The sequence below is a fragment of the Coccinella septempunctata genome, chromosome 5, assembly GCF_907165205.1.
Source record: "Coccinella septempunctata chromosome 5, icCocSept1.1, whole genome shotgun sequence".
NCBI classification, from domain to species: Eukaryota; Metazoa; Arthropoda; class Insecta; order Coleoptera; family Coccinellidae; genus Coccinella; species Coccinella septempunctata.
In genome coordinates, this window is record NC_058193.1 from 2341152 (window position 1) to 2359598 (window position 18447).

General features: G+C 37.4%; 1 protein-coding gene across 1 annotated transcript; it reads left to right on the forward strand.

Annotated features, from left to right (window-relative positions):
• Nucleotides 1–213: 213 nt before the first annotated feature.
• On the forward strand, nucleotides 214–16392 carry LOC123313521 (wolframin). Its single transcript, XM_044898440.1, has 3 exons — nucleotides 214–449; nucleotides 527–854; nucleotides 13858–16392. The coding sequence occupies exons 1-3, from the start codon at nucleotides 392–394 to the stop codon at nucleotides 16025–16027; spliced, it is 2556 nt and encodes an 851-aa protein (XP_044754375.1). The 5' UTR covers nucleotides 214–391; the 3' UTR covers nucleotides 16028–16392.
• The last annotated feature ends 2055 nt before the right edge of the window (nucleotides 16393–18447 follow it).

An 18447-nucleotide genomic window follows, 5' to 3' on the forward strand; every position in this document is an offset into this window, starting at 1 on the left:
CTTCTTGTGTATTACGTAATGTTCGAAATGTTCATTACATTTTTTTATAGATAAGGAAATCATTATTCTTAGCCAAGAACTGTATGGTGGTTGAACGTGCAACCTCTTGAAAATTTTATTGTAACTTTGTTTTTCTGTGATAGTAACTGTCATTTGATGTTTAGTAAACAAGAATTAACCTAATTTTTTGACAATGACGGACAGTAAACAGTAACTTAAAGGAAAAGAAACATTTCTCTCATTTGAAAACGATTTAATTGAAACTATCATAAAAGCAAGAACCATTTTTATTCGTCTAGAATAATATGAACATATGTTATCCTTTCACTTGAAGATGCTGTGCTCAAGGGTTAGCGATTGATCGTTTTGAAAGGAGTTATTTTTGCTTGAAATGGCTGGTGTTGTCCCTAAAAGATCAGCATCTGGACGAAAACAGTGGAGTTTGCAAGGAAAGTATTATTTCAATTTAAAAAACAAATGCAGAGATTAGAACCGAATTTAAAAGTATTAGTCTTTTACTTTACAGATGGTTCAAGAAATCCATTAAATGTATTAAGAAATCAACTAGCAAGTGATGGTTGTTCAGAATCTCAGGTTGTTCTAGCCAAACAATTATTGGATGGATCCCAACAGTATCATTCACACACTGAAAAAAAGGAAAATGAACGTCTAGGAGTCTACTGGCTCATCAGAGCTTCCCAGCAGGGTAATGAAGAGGCAACAGGGTTGCTGAAAACATGCTTGAAATCAGGGAAAGGCATTTCTGAGCATAACTTTTTGGATGTTAAATCCTGCATTAGTATGACACAAAATGAGAAATGGTCAAGAAAAGCTGCTAGGGAGATCTTTGCAAGGTAATAATAAATGTATACAGGGCAGTGGCAGCTCGAGCATATTTATCGTGGGTCGGCAGATATATTTATATTTTTTTTTTCCTAAATATTTTCTTTATGTATAATGCAGGTTTTCACACCACCATGGGGTACTGCACTCGGTGTGTTAGTTTTTCATAGTGGAGTTTCGCCAAAATTTTTGTTTCTGTTTGAATCATCTCTGAAGATTACAGGAAAATAAAAAATGATTGAGAAATGACTATTTTAGCCCTGCATACCACTTGAAAAGTAAACATAATTTCGAAACAAATATGAAAATAAGAAAAGAAAATATATATAACAAATAAAAATACTCTAAATATAGCTTATCCATAAAATGAAATTTGAAAAACAAACAACAGTGCATCCATACGAAATTGAGAATTGCGAGAAATTAATATCACTTCGAGCGCAAACGATAGAATCAAGATATCCCGAACGATCATTCTTCGAGTTACCGAAGAGAGGCATTCTAGGGGCGGCAGGGTCGCTCCCTGCCGGACCTATATGTCCTACACCGTGCGAAGTATTGAGCCAGCAATATCAACTTTCATCACAGTTTTGGTCTTTATTCTCTGAAAAGTTCTTAAAAATTGTCGGAATTTCATTAGTATTATATATTCAGCACACATGTTTATAAAAATTATCAAATACGATTAAAATTCGTTTTGAGTAACATCGATGTCTTGTAATTTGTTACGTGAAACTGAAACTATTGGATATTGGCGAAAAAAACATTAAATAAGAGGTTTATCTAATTATAATTGTTATCCGAATGAAATTCGAACAAAAATTATTCAAGTTTGAAGTAATTTGACTCATTGATATTAGCGCTCGTTCGATATGTTTACTAGGCAGGTTCGGCATGCCGTACCTGACTGAACTGAACGAACGGTCGGTAACTCGGTCGCTAGCGATGGCATCTGCGGCGCGGCGCTTTCTTCGTAGCTCGATTGGAGATGGGCGTATTTTGTCTACGGACCGAGTAGATGTGGGATTTAAATTGAAACAGCATATTTCTAAGAAGTTCCATACTCCATACATATCATACACCTAATTTTTTTCGATTTTTATGAAATTTATTGAGAGCTATGTAATGTTTGGAATTTTTAATACATACATTATTTTTTTACACAAGTGAGAATTCACATTTTTGCTGCTAGCGAAATTTTGGATCGGCACCGCCGACCCTGTTGTCCCTGACGGGCCGCCACTGATACAGGGTGTTTCACAAGTGAACGGACAAATGAAAACGGTAAATAGAGGACATTGAGATGAGTTTAAAAACACCCCTTATGGGTGCCTTAGGAACTGCCGTTTCCATTATACAGGGGGTTTTCTGAAATTTCTAAAATTTTTGTTTGGCTCTAACTCCTGAAATTATCAATCAATTTGACTGAATTTTTTTAATAGTTTGGTTAATAGTTGATAGTTTCAATGAAACACAACATTAAAATTCGACAAAAATTAGGACCAGACTCAGTGAGGCCCTACCGGGGGTTAGCACAACCCCTTGATTTTGAATATGGATGAGGGGTGGTGCAATACCTCATGTTGAAAATCTTATTGAGTACTATTTGATCCCGAAATTTCCCTCCAAAATTTCCATCGATAATGGAATGACAAGTAAAATAGTGGTTGAGTACTTACTTTTGTGATAAGTTTTTTAAATGCTAGAAATGAGCACCATTCACTTCCATACAGTGATAACATTTTTGCTGAAAACGTTCACATACATTACACAAGATTTCTGGTGTAATATGACGGCATTCATTAATGATCTCAGTTTGCAAATTATCCAGTACCTCAGGCTGGGTAGCATAAATCGTTCAGGTGACCTCATAGAAAAAAGTCCAGTGGTGCCAGATCAGGTGTGATCGGGGTGACCACTCATTATGTCCCCTTATTCCCATCCAGGCGTGAGGAAAATTTTCATCTAAGAATTGATGCAACAGTTGAACAAAATGAGGTGGTGCGCCATCTTGTTGGAAAATTATCCTCTGACGGTCTTCTGCATTCTCCAATATCCACTTGCACGAGGGCTGCATAAATAGCGTTCTTCAATAGATCTAAATAAATTTGGCCAGTGAAATTACCCAGTACAAAAAACAGCCAATTATGTAATTGCCATAAATACCCACCCAAACATTTAATTTTTGTTTTTTGGGGAAGCTGAGTAATGCACCTGATGAAACACGTTAGCGAGAGAATATGCACGTATGCTTTCTTCTGTCTGATTTCTTCGGAATTGTTTTCTTTTTTTTCCCGGAAGGATCTTGTTTAATCTGAGTAACAAAGTGTATTCGTAGCATTATCGGCCTGCCCGATTCGTTTTCGGGGTGTAATATGTGGATATTCCGACTTTCTGTGAGCAAACATAAATCGAATATCGGACATTGTTGTTGTCTTTTCTTGTCTGCTGTCTTACCAGTGGCGTCGTGTCGAATCTGAATCATCATGTCTGCCTCCGAAAGTGAGAACAAGTGTGTTCAATGTAAAAGGAAGGTTGTGGAGCCTGTAAGCTGTGTCGAGTGCGGAAACCATTTCCATTTTAGCTGTTCGTATAAGGCAAATGCCGTTGGGCCCGATGGGGTGATCATGTGTTGTAAACCGCCGCAGCTGACATCTGAAACTGATCAACTGTTTGGACTTTTAAGTCAGCTATTCCAAGAGAAATTCGACGGATTCAAAAGGGATATTGAAGAGAAATATCTCGGTAAGATGGTTGAGTTGAAGGAGGAAATTGATATAATGGCTGGTACCCTTGCTGCCCAGGAAGAAAAAATCTCCTCATTGCAGAAAACTGTTGCGGCTCTTGAATCTAATATTCGACCGTCAGAATGTGCTGAAAATACATTTTCTGCCGAAGAATTCTATACTGAGCTTGATGAGCGCAAGCTTCGTGCGAGAAACGTAATGTTTCACGGCGTTCCTGTGGTAAAGTCGACACAGGATTCGAAGAAAGTGGTTCAGGATATTGTATCCAGAGTGTTCTCAGAAATTAAAGTTATCAGAACCATGCGTGTTGGCAGTAAAAAGGATGAAGACCAGATGTCTGAAGGTCGTTTTAAGGGATTCTGAGGATGCACTCAGGATTTTGCGGAATAAGAATAAGTTTGGGCAAATCAGGGTGAAAGCTGATCTCACAGTGAAGCAGCGGAATTATATGTCAAAGTTACATCGGGAGTTGGAGGAAAGGAAATCCAATGGTGAAAAGGACATTACAATCCGTTATATTCGAGGTATACCAAAAATTGTTTCCCTCTCAAAAAATCGTCGACCACCTACAAACGAGCGACTGGAGCAGTAGCGTCCGATCACTTAAGTATTTACTATCAGAATGTGAGAGGTTTGCGCACCAAGTTCTCCAGTTTTATGCAAAATGTATATGTCTCCTCATACTGATGACTGAAACTTGGTTGGATGGCTCAATTGGTGACCTGGAGCTGCAGTTGAGGGACTATAATATCTACAGGAATGATCGCTCTTCTTTAACCAGCGATAGGGAAAGGGGTGGTGGCTGTCTGGTTGCTGTTCGGAAAAGTTTATCTGTCCAGTACGTGACGCGGATGCAAGTGTCCGTGGAAGATTTATTGGTGGTTGTGACGATCGGTTGCCAGAGGTTCTTGTTCGTGACGGCCTATATATCCCCTCGAATGCATGTGTCTTACTATGAGAATCACTGTGCGAACATCGAGGCTGCAGAGGAGGAGTTTGAACCGGACGGAGTATTCATTGTTGGTGACTACAATCTACCATATAGTGTGTGGTCTAGCGGCCAGTCGGGTTTGTCTGTTGAGTCAGGTTTGTGTCAGCGCTCTCAGGTTCTACTTGAGTCCTTTAGTTTTCTCAATCTTCACCAGAACAATTCTGTATTAAATGTCGGGGGTAGAATGTTGGATTTAGTATTATCTAGTTGTGAATCACTGAGGGTCGATGCGGCAATTGATGTCCTTTCGAAGTTGGACATTCACCATCCAGCGCTAGCCTTTGAAATTCCTACTGGTCAAAACTTTAGGAAAATATAATACAAGAAATTATTGCTTTCAATTTCAAGGCTGCAGATTATGAGGGTCTGAATGAGCGCTTGTCAAGCATAGATTGGTCAGCGGAGCTCGAGGCATCGAACGATTGCGTCGACTCTCAGGTTGATGTTTTTTACAGTATGTTATATGATGCCATTGAAAAATTTGTTCAAAAGATTGTAATCAGACACTCAGATTTTCCCAGATGGTTTTCGAGGGAACTGAAAGATCTTGTTTTCAGAAAAAAAATTGCTCACAAAATTTATAAAATATCTAATGCCTGGGATGATTATCTTCAATTTAGTAGCCTCAGGTCACAGTGTGCAGAGATGACTAATGAATGTTATAGCAGTTTTATCAGGGAAACCGAAATATCTATTAAAAAAGATCCTAAAAAATTCTGGAATTTTGTGAATGCCAGAAAAAGGGATAATTGTTTACCCAATGTTATGTTGTACGAGGGCGACGAATGTCGTAACGAGAGCGAGATAGTTGATGCTTTCGCAAAATTTTTCCAATCTACTTATAAACAGCATAACGACATCATCTCCTGCGACGCCACTGATGCATTTCTTGATAACGATAACACCATTTCTTTCACGATGATTCATGTTGAACAGGTGTTGCGCGGTATCGAATCTCTTGACGTAAACAAGGGTCCCGGACCTGATAACATTCCGGTTTTGTTTTTAGGCGCATTTATACCAAACGAGCATTATTCGCGAACACTGTTTGCAAACAGTAGTACGGGCGGTGTGAACAGTCATCGGCGCCGAACAGAGTTCGCAAACCCTGTTTTCGAACGTTTCAGAGAGCTCGAGCTCATTTCGCCACATGCCGGTAAAGTAACGTTTCATTATAAAGCACTGTTTGCGAACAATGCACTCAATATGCACAGGCGGTGTAAACACTCATCGACGCCGAATAAAGTTTACGAAGCCTGTTTCAAAACGTTTTAAAATGCTCGATCCCGTTCCGTCTCATGTCGGTAAACCGACGAATCATCCAAGGGATTCGGATTTCCTTGCACATCTGGCGTCATATCATCGAAATCGATGGCTTCACAGACAGACGGTAATAATTTTCGATATTGATGATATTGAGATTCGGTAAAGGTACATGACACTTCCATAAGAATCTCCCGTAGCCTAGGCTGACCAGATTATCCAATGTTCAATGACGGACGGACCTGATTTATATATACAGGGCGAGTCTTTGAATCGTAAAAATATTTCAACAATATAGATTCTTGAGATCAAAAGAAAAATTTTTTTCTTGTACCATTTTTTCCGATTCAGCCCTGATAAGATATAGCCATTTTAGGTTTTCATAATGAGCTGTCACCCCTGGAAAAACAAATTACCATCAAAATAACTAAATGAATCTGTGACGTCTGTGGATCTTTCAAAAAGAGTTGCATTCGGTCAAAATTACCCAATTTTTCGAATTTCACAGATATCTTTCATTTTTGAACTTCAAATTACTCGAAAACTATATTCCCGAATTCATTTCATTCGATAAAGCCGTTAGTGAGAACTAGAAATAACATTTTTTTTATATTTTTCAACAACCTGTATCTTTTAAACCGAGCCGATTCGGAAAAAACGGTATAGGAAAAAAGTGTTTCTTTTGACCTCAAGATTCTACTGTGAAATATTTGTACGAGTCTATAAGACTCCCCCTCTATATGATTCCAGCTACTCAGTTTCCTACAACGTATGGCGATAAAAAAAAATCTATTTATTGAAAATAGAGAAATAATAAAAGTCTCTATTACAACACAGTGTGCATTACACTGTGGAATGAGAAGAGGGCTTCAGGCGTTTCTAGAGAAGCTTCTTCATCCCCAAAATTTGAATGTCTCAAATATTTGGTGAGGGAGGAAGACGCTGCTGCATTAAATTTTTTTTTATGTTCGTAACTTGAAACATGCCGTACATTATCTCTTCTTCCTCCAAATGCAATCTGAATTGGCCCAAACACTTCGTACATTGGACTTCAGAATCAAGTTTTGTGTTTTAAAAAATGGAAATTCTTTCGAAAGATCTTCCATAAATTTGCACTTTCTTTTTTTAATATCCATCTCAAATAATCTTGGGAAAAATACTGAATTAAATTTAAGATTTTGACAGACGTTTTCCAGTGACGGACTTCTTGGACGATTGATGGACTGTCCGTCACAATGACGGACGTCTGGTCACCCTACCGTAGCCAAAAATCGTTAGTGCCAGTCTAACCGACGCTGGAATGCTCTCTCGATGATTGGTGTCTTTCTTGACACTTTTTCCTCAATTTTGTCCGATAATGACATGCGGCTGAAATTTCTAAAAAGTTCAGTTTCGTCCGCTCTCAAGTCATCTAGCAGCTGGGTAAAATTTCTTCCTTTTAGAAAAGAATTCACCCAGGTTGTTCGTCTCCTCCTTTGGCATAGTTCTTTCATTTGAGAGATTATTACTATCAGAGACTCTGAGTACTATAGATTCAGTAGAAATTGCAATTTTAGATAATGAGGGCTCCATGTCGGTGCACTTTAGAGAGACCTCGTTGAATTATCAAGAACAACTGCTCGTTCGGACAGGCGCGGGCTGTGGGAACACCTCCCATACTGAGTTTTCGAACGTTTGAAAACATTTCAAAACGTTTCAAAACGTTTTGAAACGTTCGAAAACAATGCTCGTTTGGTGTAAATGCACCTTTCAAAGAAGTGCAAGGAATTCATTGCTCTCCCACTTCAAATATTGTTCAATAAGTCCTTAAATGATGGCGTTTTTCCGGATATTTGGAAGACTGGATTCATCAAGCCTATTTTTAAATCGGGATCCAAGGAGGATGTTTCCAATTATATACCAATAACGATACTCAGCGTGATCCCTAAGTTATTTGAATCAATAATTCATGAGCAAATAAAATCGAGAATATATGATAGAATTATTCCTGAACAGCATGGTTTTTTCCGGGGTAGAAACGTTGAGACAAATCTTCTGGTTTTCACTCAGTTTGTTCTTGAGGCTTTGGAGGATCACAGACAGGTCGAAGTTGTTTACACTGATCTAGCGAAGGCGTTGGATAGTGTGTCCCATAAAATTCTTGGTAGAAAGCTTAGGATGTTTGGTCTCCATGATAACTTATGTCGGTGGTTGATGTCTTATATCTGAGGCAGATACCAAACCGTTAAAGTAGGCGGTACGTTATCATTTTCGATACCGGTAACTTCGAGAGTCCCCAAGGGTAGTCACCTAGGCCCATTGTTATTTTTGATTTTTATCAATGACCTAAGTCTTGTCATCCGATTTGTTAAGTTCTTGCTCTTTGCGGATGATTTGAAGCTTTTCTTTTCAGTAAAATCGTTATCCGACGTTGAGAGATTGAGATCGGACTTAAAGGCAGTTGAGGATTGGTGTGCTGCCAATTGTCTGGCCATCAACGTCGATAAATGTAAGTTCATGACAATATCCCGTCTGGAGCGCCCCATCATGGTCGATTATTGTATAGGTGGTAAGAATATAGATAGAGTGTTTGTTTTCAAGGATCTGGGTGTTTCATATGATAGCACATTGTCTTTTAGGGCACATATTCAGGCCATTTCTGCGTCAACTCTCAGGACTTTGGGATTCGTTATTAGAAATGCTAGGGACTTCAACGTCGAGACTCTGCAACATCTTTATATATCTTTAGTTAGCTGTTAGACCTATGTTGGAGTTCTCATCTGTCGTGTGGTCTCCATACTTATCGATCGATGTTTCTTTGCTGGAGAGGGTTCAGAACAGGTTTCTCAGGTGTGCTGCTGTTAGAATGGGTACTTTCTCGATCTATACTTTCTCAGCTAGTCGAATGCACGACCGTCCTGGATTGTCCTCTTTGAGAACGAGGAGGTTTCATGCGGATGTGATATTAATTGCTAAGCTCTTTCAAGGTCTTTTGTACTCCCCTGACTTGTTATCGCAATTCAGTCTGTATGTTCCTCCTAGACCCATCCGAAGGTTTGATTTGTTTCGACTCGCACAGTCGAGGACTAATTATTGTTTAAATTCTCCGGTTTCGAGGATGATGAGAAACGCTAATGTCGTGGACTCCTTAGGAGTTGATATATTTCATGATTCCATTTCGAGGTTGAGAAGGGATTTGAAGTACCCGATAAGACTGTGATATTTTGGATACATTTGAGTTGTTGCTCTATTGTCTTCTTTCTGTTTTGATGTAAATATTTATATGTATGTATACTTGAATTTACTCTACGTCTACTCTCTTTTGTGTTTTGATGGATTGATTTGTATTTTTTTTCTTAACTAAAAGGTCATGTACCGTTAATAAATGAATAATAAATAAATAAAAATAATCTTGGATTTTCATCTGACCAATACCTACAGTTATGCCCGTTTACAATGCCGTTAAGGTAAAATGAATACTCGTCCGAAATATAGATATCGAACATGAAGTTTTGATTACCGTTAATCATTTCACTGACGACTTCACAGAACTGGAGTTGGCGATCGGGATCATCCCATCGAGATAGAATAGAGAGGAGACGCTATGAGATTCAATAGTGCTAGAAAAAAACGGTACCACTAGGCGTGGCTAAGTCTGGGACCAATATGGCGGATAGAACAGAGTCGGATTAAGTAAACTTTCAATGAGATGTATAGGTATATTCTTGAAAGTGAGCACCCAAACAAAGTTTTTGACTCGGTTTTTGAGAAATCTGAATAAAATTTGACAATATTTACTAGTATTATACCCAGATGAACAAGAGGGAAACAATATAGATTTGTGAAAGTAAATGATTTATTGGCCTTTAAACAAAATAATTTTATTATTATAGTGCCTCATATTAAGTTTTTCATTTCGCTTTCTTTTCATTAAATATGTCATTCTTACATAAATTTATTTATAAATAACGCTTTTTATTAATAAATATCTGTGACTATCAAATACAGATTAGTTTAAACTATGTACAACTAAATCTAAGAATACATTTGTATTGGTGAATTCTCTGAGTATTCTATTGGTCAATACATCAAGTAAGATGTTCGAACCAGCAGAGGAAAAATAATTTTTCAATTCCTTCTCCGTCTGCGTGCAAATCCAAATAACATCTTTAGATGGATATTGTGAGTAATTTTCTTTTCCTGGGAGAATTCTCTATAAGCGAGCTCACTTGATTTGAAATTCTTGGTAAATCGTCAGTTTTTTGTGGACTAGTTTCAGAAGTTGGTAGAGCAGATCTATTTACTACTGCGTCAATAATCTCCGTTTGCGGTGAAATCACAATATCAGAAAGAATTCTTATTTATGGTGGTAGAACTGCTTCCTCCTATAATGCAAAGAGTTTTAAGTATATTCCTATACAAAAGCTACTATATCTAAGTGAAATAGTAGTAATAGCCTTTACAAAAAAAGGTTAAATTCCTCATTTTCCTTGCTTTCAGGCTTCAGGGAAAATTGAAATTTCACAACAACAAATTACTTCCTCAAAATCAATCATCATATAATAAACGTGTAGGTATTTTTCATACCTACTTCATATATTGTGGGAACCGCATTTCGTTGCAAACGAACTAAGCTTTGTGATGTCCGATCAAAACATTCTGCTGTAAAATATTTGGAACAAAACCCCTCATAATTCGAAGGTTGCCAGATTCCTCGGTTAACAAATTTCACCCAAGAGGAAATCTGTTAAAATAAAGTTAATCGAATATCAAATAAAGAATTTTTTTTCAGACGATAATAATATACATTACTATCAGATTATCAAGAAAGAAATGAAAGAATTACGAATACGGATCTGTTTATTACTCATTCTCACCTATGAAATGTTATTCCTGTGATTTTCTTTTTATTTACCTCGTCTCTGCCGGAAAAACTGCGTAGAGCACATGACACCATTTTATTGTCCAATATGAATAGGAAACATGAACGCAATTGTGTAAATGTGACCAGAATTGAACTCTAAAAAACGCAAAACTGACAGAAAATTCATGAATGTCAGAGTCTCGTACCAATATGGCTGATACCATTTTAGTCGAATGATGACTTCTCTCTATTATTCTATCTCGATGGGATCATCTTCATTCAGTTCCTGAACCAATCGTATCTTATAAGGATGGAATTTATGTTGTTTAAGGATTCTCATGATTGTGCGTGAAACACCAGATACATCGGGCAATTTCCCTAGTACTAAAGGCGGTTCCATTGCTAAATGACCTAAGACAGCTACGTCCCTCACTGTGTCTCTTTCATGCACCCTCTTTTTGTTTCCGCTTGAACCAGTCGTTCATTCATTCATTGCTATATCCCGATACCGGGAATACATCTTCAAAAAGACTGCTACTTGGTGCCCTCCTGTGACTGAAGAGACCCAACCGTGACCTACAGATCCATCCACAATCCGGGTATGGATAGTCAGCAACCATTTCTGGCCGCCGCTGTATCCTTCTCGAGTCTCCATTATAACTGTGTACCAAAGACCTCCACTGTGACCTGTCCAACGCTATTTATTTATTGTTGTAGCGTGTTAGCAGTTTTGAAAATTGTATTTATTATTATTAGGCTTTCTAATTAAATTATCTATCTATCATCAGAGCAGATTTCACGAAAAATCGCCTAATGGGAATTTGCTTTGTCAATCATATCAAAATATTGAATAGGTGTGGATACAGTATCGGCCACATCAATTGAATATTCGAATATGATACAATAGAAACAGAATATATGATTTGCCGGAAAGAGACAGTTCCTTAAATCAGTTAGAGCTAGATTTTCGTCAGAAGAGGTAGGTTCTCTTTTTGGACGATTAAAAACCGTCAGAAAGCAGAGACCAAGAAGACGCTACCACCCTAGTTTTCACTGCTACCCTTCTCCACTGATCATTCTCTCTAATTCTTTGGAGATTCTGTGAGAGACGTGGGGTTCCACTGATTGCCCCACTGGCGCCCTAGCGAAGGTAAGGAGCGTCCAGGGTGAGAGAAAAAGCCCATCACAGCTGTATCGTTTAAATCGAGCCGATTCGGAAGACATGGTAAAGGAAAAAAGTTTTTCCTTCATTCTCAAGCATCTGCGTTAAAATATTTGTTCGAGTGAAAGACTCATCCTGTATATAGTCCATTCGAGAATGATCGACAGCCCAGTAGTCCTTGAAAGTCCAGGAGTAGCTTAATATCTGGTCACAATAATTTCTGTAGTTTCAATCACAGATCAGAAATATATAAATATAACCCATCATTACTGTATCAAATTCTGGAACTGTGATATCTTTCACACTGGAAGAATTGGACTATGCTCTACTTCGGAAAAAAGACACCTCGAAAGGCCTGCATGGTCTTGGTTACCCGCTATTTTCAAACCTTTCTCGAAGAGCTAAGCTTATATTACTTCAAATCTTCAACAGAAGTCTTCTTGAAGGTACGGTGCCAGAAGACTATAAAGAAACCTTGATAATATATATATAATCGATTCCCTTTTACCATGAAATGGTGTAGGGTAATCCTTGATAATACCATTTTTGAAAAAAAGGCAAGCCGCCTATGTCGCCTTATAGTTATAGGCCAATCCGAGGGCCAATCGCTTTCACCCCCTGGGCGACCAAGATTCTGAAAACATTAAAAAAAATAGAATTGAACAGTAGATCGAGGAAAAAATTGGTCCTCTGATACCTCTATTTGGTTTTCGCAGAAGCCGTTCAGTGGATTTGTATACTTAGCTTCATTTGTATATGGTGCATGGGACATCCGAAGTGCATATGATCATGTAATTATCATGACATGGCTGAACAACTGACTGAACAACTCCAACAAATCCTAACTGTTCCACAAGAACTGTGGCCGTTCTCTGCAAACACCTTTTTTAGCATTCACTTGTACAAGGAGAGAATCAACGTATTGTTTTATGATGAATTCTCATTCCCTAATGAAACTTGGTTTTCGAAAATACATCGACCCAGACCCATCTCAAATCAGTCCACTACCTTTCTCCAGCTTATTTATATAGTATTGGTCTCAAGGACAATCCCATTTGCGAATGTGAAGAGATAGGAGACATTCCTCATATCTTTCTTTGCTGCACCAAACAGCAGGACTAGATAACGACCTTCTACTCAGATATTTCTCCAAAAAAAGTCTCCTCTCCCTTTTAATATTTATGATGTTATATTTTCACCAAGGCTGGTTGCTGATTTTTTTACGCAATGTAACATTTTAATTTAGTTTGTCAAGTTATCACTTATAGTTGTCCCAAAAAATTCCTTTTACAGGAACCCATTCGATGCACACCAAACCTCTGCCTACTACATGTACATAATCCCAAACATCATTAATAATTATTATGAAAATTATACTACATATCTTTATTGATGCAGAAACAGAGTTTACAAGAAGAAATCGTTAGAATCTTCTTGCAGAGAAATTTAATATCCCTATTAGAACTCCGAACCATGGTTGAAGATTTTATATGGGAATATTATTTTGCAGGCTATACCATGTTTTTGAAGTGTTTGTAGTGTTCGGTTAAATATTTGGGTATTTATTTGTTCCTTTGCTGAGAGGATGAGAGATTTTAATTTTGTATCGACGTTTGAAATAGAAAACAATTCATACTGGTATGGAAATATTTCATCATCTCTGAAAAAATGCTAACTCGTGTGTACTGCGGTTTGAAAATTTAGTCACAAAATTTTAATCGCCTAGGACGCCCCCGACTCATTGCATTGGGAGAGTATAGGAGGCGACCTATGGAGCCCCATTCTTTTATGCCTTGGGCGGTCGCTTATGCCCCCCCCCCTCTAAAAAGAGGGCTACCTTGACACTGGCGGCATCTCTTGAATCTTTTATCAAATTAAACAAATTCTTAATGTTTGGGTCTTAGCATAGAAATAAATATAAAAATAAAAAACAAACAGTATATTTATTCCGTTATTCGTCACTATAGATTGACTCAAATTCAACATATAGTTATTATTTTTATTTCAGCTTATCTAATGGTAGTGATTACATAACAACAGATCAACTTCAGAAAGAAATATTCTCGATTGAAAGAAATAATGGACAGAAAACGAATCTACCGTCTGAAATTGAAAATATGGATATTCAAAATGGAGAACTCATGAAGAACAAGGAAGAAGCAAGTGATTCAGACTGTGACACTGATTGGACATTGAGACTAGAATGCAAAAGTTCTAGTGAGAAACTAACAGAAGATAATCTTGTATCAGCAGCTATAGATTACTCTCAAGGAAGTCTACCATTGATGAATAAATCATTAAGTTTAACTCCGGATTTACATGCTATGGATAATATTCCATATTTTTACCGATCAATTTTACATCCGTGGCTAACATTGAAAATATTCCATTGGAGAGTTTTGCAGTGGGTTTGTGAGAAATTGGAAGTCTTAAATTTAAATTATGAGTTTCGTTTATTTATTCTACTGATAGTTTATTCACTTCTCAATGTGCATAGTTATGCTTATATATTACCCATACTGCTATACTATCTAAGTTATATATTCATGGTAGTGACAACTTGCCAAATGTTACAGAACCAGAGAGAATTCCAAGAATTTAGATTATGGTCGGGTCTATTCCTTTGCTATTCAGGCGGCAATTTGAATGCAGAGCAAGTAGAATATCAATATGTTAAAAAGAACTTGAAACCATATGGTCAATTTTTCGTTGCGTTATTAGTGAATCTCTTTATTTACTCTTTTATTTCTGAACACTGGACTCCCGATTCTGAACTAACAGTCTTTTCTTTCCTTTTCACGTTTTTAACATTGTTCGGTTTCATGCCAAAGAGGAACTCTGAAATGTCTTGTGGTGCAACAATTCTTTTGAGTTTCGCTATCAATGTACTAGCAAAATACCCTTATGATACAGATCCAATAGTGACCAAGGGTTGGAGATTTCTTGATCTGAAAATACAAACGTTTACAAGTTATGTTATGGGTAATAGTATTCAATTTTGTTTCAATTTCAGATTGGTGTTGTTTTTGGCCATTCCAATTCTGTTGATTCAGTTAGCATCGAAACAGAATTGGAGAGGGACATACAAAATTCTGATACCTCATTGTGTTACCTTGAGTTGGCTCCAGATGTGTATTATAGGCTCGCAAGGGGCAACCGTTTATGGGCTTTTAAGAGGAGTTTTAGCTTTAGTTGGCGTTGTAATGTTTTTACCATTAGTTGGTTTAACCAGTGCGCTGTTGCCAGCGGCAGTTTTGACCAAATGGCTAATTTCGTCTAGCATGTTATTCACACTTAGTATCTTCTTTTTAATAAGTTGTGTTGCTATTTTCATTTCCTGGCATCTAGCACAGAGCCATGTCAAAAAATATACTGCTGTCATACAAATTATTATTATGATAATAGCACTGATAACGATCATCAACATGATGAATGAGAATAAAAAATTCGAAGAATTATCTGAGGACGAAGAACCGGAATATTTACCTTGGGATATATTTCGAAAGTTTTGTTATGAGCCATTTTGGGAAGACGAAAATATTGCATTATCCCAACTCAATTGTGCTGGACTAGAAAATGCATTGGTATCTTGGGATGGTTACATACATACCATTAAAATAAGATCCGTTTCGAATATTTACATTAAAATACTCGAAAAATTACCGGAAAAAATTTACGACACTCTTCTCTGCTATTTTGGAGAGAAAATATCTAATTCAATTTGTCATACAATGCACAAAAATTCAGATGAATGTCTGGTCCTTCACAGTATGAAAGAAAATGCAAATAAATGTACCTTAGAAAAATATAACGAATATGAATTCGAAATTACTATGAGAATGAGTGCAGGAATTTGGGGAAAAAGGTCAGAAATGCTGATTTTGGTACTAGATAACTCCTTCAAGAATATCACAACGAGATTGAAATCGGGGGATCACATTTGGTTCAAAGGAAAATTATTCAATAATCAGAATATAGGCGCGGACGGTATTTTGGGAGGATACAAACCTCATATTTCGATAGAAGCTCTCGGTTGTCATAGTTGTTTTAATATTGATATAAGAACAGTTACTAAAGCCAAAGATACTTCAAATGTTTATGATAATTTTCATCATATATATGTTGGTGTGAAGTTTATCCTGAATATTATTTTTAATCCTGTTGTAATTTTTAAATGAGAGCATGTTAATTAATACAATCGTTCATAAAATAAATGTCTACTACTATTGGAACCAATGTTTACTTGTATATAGAATGATTCATTACAGAAATCCACAATGGAAACTGGTGCTCAATCAATGGAGATCAATACTAGAAAATTCAAAACCACTTTGTTCCTGTTCTCCTTTGTTTCAAGAACAATGTGAAGGAGATTACCGTCTAGCTAGTTTCATACTTATTTATAAAAATTGATTTGGAACTTGCATGAACGAATGAATACCTTCATAGTCTTACTTCTTTTGAAGTAAATAGGCGGAAATGTCGAAAATTTTTCATGGAGAATTTTTTACCATGGCTGAATACGTAAAAACCATTCGCTATTGGGTGAAAATTAATAGTGCTGTGCGTAGTAAGACTACACAGCTGGTCCTCCTACTCGCTCAAGCTCTTTCTAGGGCACCTGCGAGTTAGGTACCAGCTTGGTACTTACGAGAATCATGATAACAAATAGTTACATAAAATACATACGCAGTCTCAGTTTTTTACACTAGACGTCTTAAGCTGCATCCACATTATGCTGTGTGCGAAGCGCCTTGCCGATCGGCAAAGCCAACTAGACAAGACGCATCCACATATGTATCGGCTTCTCCGTCGAATTGCAACTGAAGCCGGTCGAATCCAGCGGTTGGCACATCCTCACTACATTTCCATCGGCTTCCTTTAATAGAGACCGACAATTGAGCGATTTTCATCGGCACACGGCGGCATATCGGCACGAGCCGACCGACGGTGCATACCCACAGCACTCAGCAGCATAATGTGCCTGCAGCTTAAAGATTCTGTCAAAAATTTTCCAATCACAATTTTTTTCATTGAGGAATTTTTGTTTCAAAACATGGGTGTTTTTTTTTATATAATTGTTGAAATTTCATTAGTGGAGACTGTAAAAGCCAATGTATCATTAAGTTAACACTCTGGGGTTGTGTCCTTGATCGTCATCTATTTTAACAGGAATGAATTATATAATTACCTATCCAAGAATTACAAGAAGAATCTATGGAAAACAATTCAAGAACGAAAAAAAATCAATGCTGATTGACTAATGCTTTTAGCGTTAATTGCTTATTCATGTTTTATATTATCATCATTTATTATATTTTCGTTATATTATCTATTATTCGATAGAATTTTTGTTATTTAATTTTTTTTTTCAGCTGACAATTCTTATATGTTTATATAATGCCTAAAAAAATTAATAAATCATTTTTATTGTTATTGTATTCATTAATTGAATTTAAAAAAAAATAGTGGCTAATTACTGTTCGCGCCAAGTAATTTTATTTGAAACAGTGCGAAGAGACCTGCATTTTCAACTTTCGAAAAATCTACGACTCAACAGATGTCTTCAGTATGTACGAAATGCAGATTTCAAATTATTATCAAGGATTAAGTGTGTATGTAGTGTAATATTCAGTTTTTTTTGTTCAGTTAATAATTAGCCTCCTTCACGTTCAAGAAATTCAAAGCGTAATTTTCATTTGAGGGAAAAATTTTCCTACGATTATTGAAGTTTATAGTTCACACGGTGAATATAAAGTCCCAGTTAGAGACTAGTTGCTTTGCGGCGAAGCGTTTAGATTCAAAGCAGGCAGAGGTTGCCCGCAGGGTCCCTTTTGGTTGACAATCTAATTGCAATCATCAGCTCGCTTGACGTATATGTTGGATGATATAGTTGTTTGACTGACGGCAATGACGATGTAATCATGTCAGCTGCTCTTCAGGAAACGCTAACTGTGATTCAAGGTTGGTGTGATGGGGAGCAGTTAGGTGTGAACCTTTGATTGTTCCCTTCACCAGGAGAAGAAAGTTCCAAATTTCTCCTCCAATTCTCTACGGTTAGACTATTCCACTCGTAGAGGAAGCCAAATATCTAGGCATTACCCTGGATAGGAAGCTTTACTGGAACTCCCAAGTGGAAAGAGTCATCACCAAAGCCAGGCACTCCTTATGGGCCTGCCAAAGGATTTGTGGAAAGACTTGGGGGGATAGCGCCGAAGCAGCTCCGCTGGCTGTACGTGATAGTGATCAGACCATTGATCACCTACGGCTGTATAGCCTGGTGGTGCTGCACAGAACGCGTCCTAACCCAAAACAAACTTTCAAAACTCCAGAGAACGGCTTGCCTCATGATTTCGGGGGAATTCCGCTCTACTCCAACTGTGTCCATGGAGATGCTATTAGACCTCCCTCCCCTTCACATTTTTGTCCAGGGAGAGGCAAGACTAGCAACCCGCAGGCTCCACCACCTTACCGTAAATAAGCCTGACAAACTCATTTTCGTGCCCAATCGTCTTTCAGTCCAACTGGAGACAGACGAGGTGATGGGCATGAGAACTGATCAGATAATCACAAGAACCAGCATAGATGGAACCTTCAG

Coding starts and splice junctions, on each gene's coding strand:
- LOC123313521 (XM_044898440.1), top strand. CDS start 392: ATGGCTGGTGTTGTCCCTAAAAGATCAGCATCTGGACGAAAACAGTGG. Junction 450..526: donor AAAACAGTGGAGTTTGCAAG/GAAAGTATTATT, acceptor TTTACTTTACAG/ATGGTTCAAGAAATCCATTA. Junction 855..13,857: donor GCTAGGGAGATCTTTGCAAG/GTAATAATAAAT, acceptor TTTTTATTTCAG/CTTATCTAATGGTAGTGATT.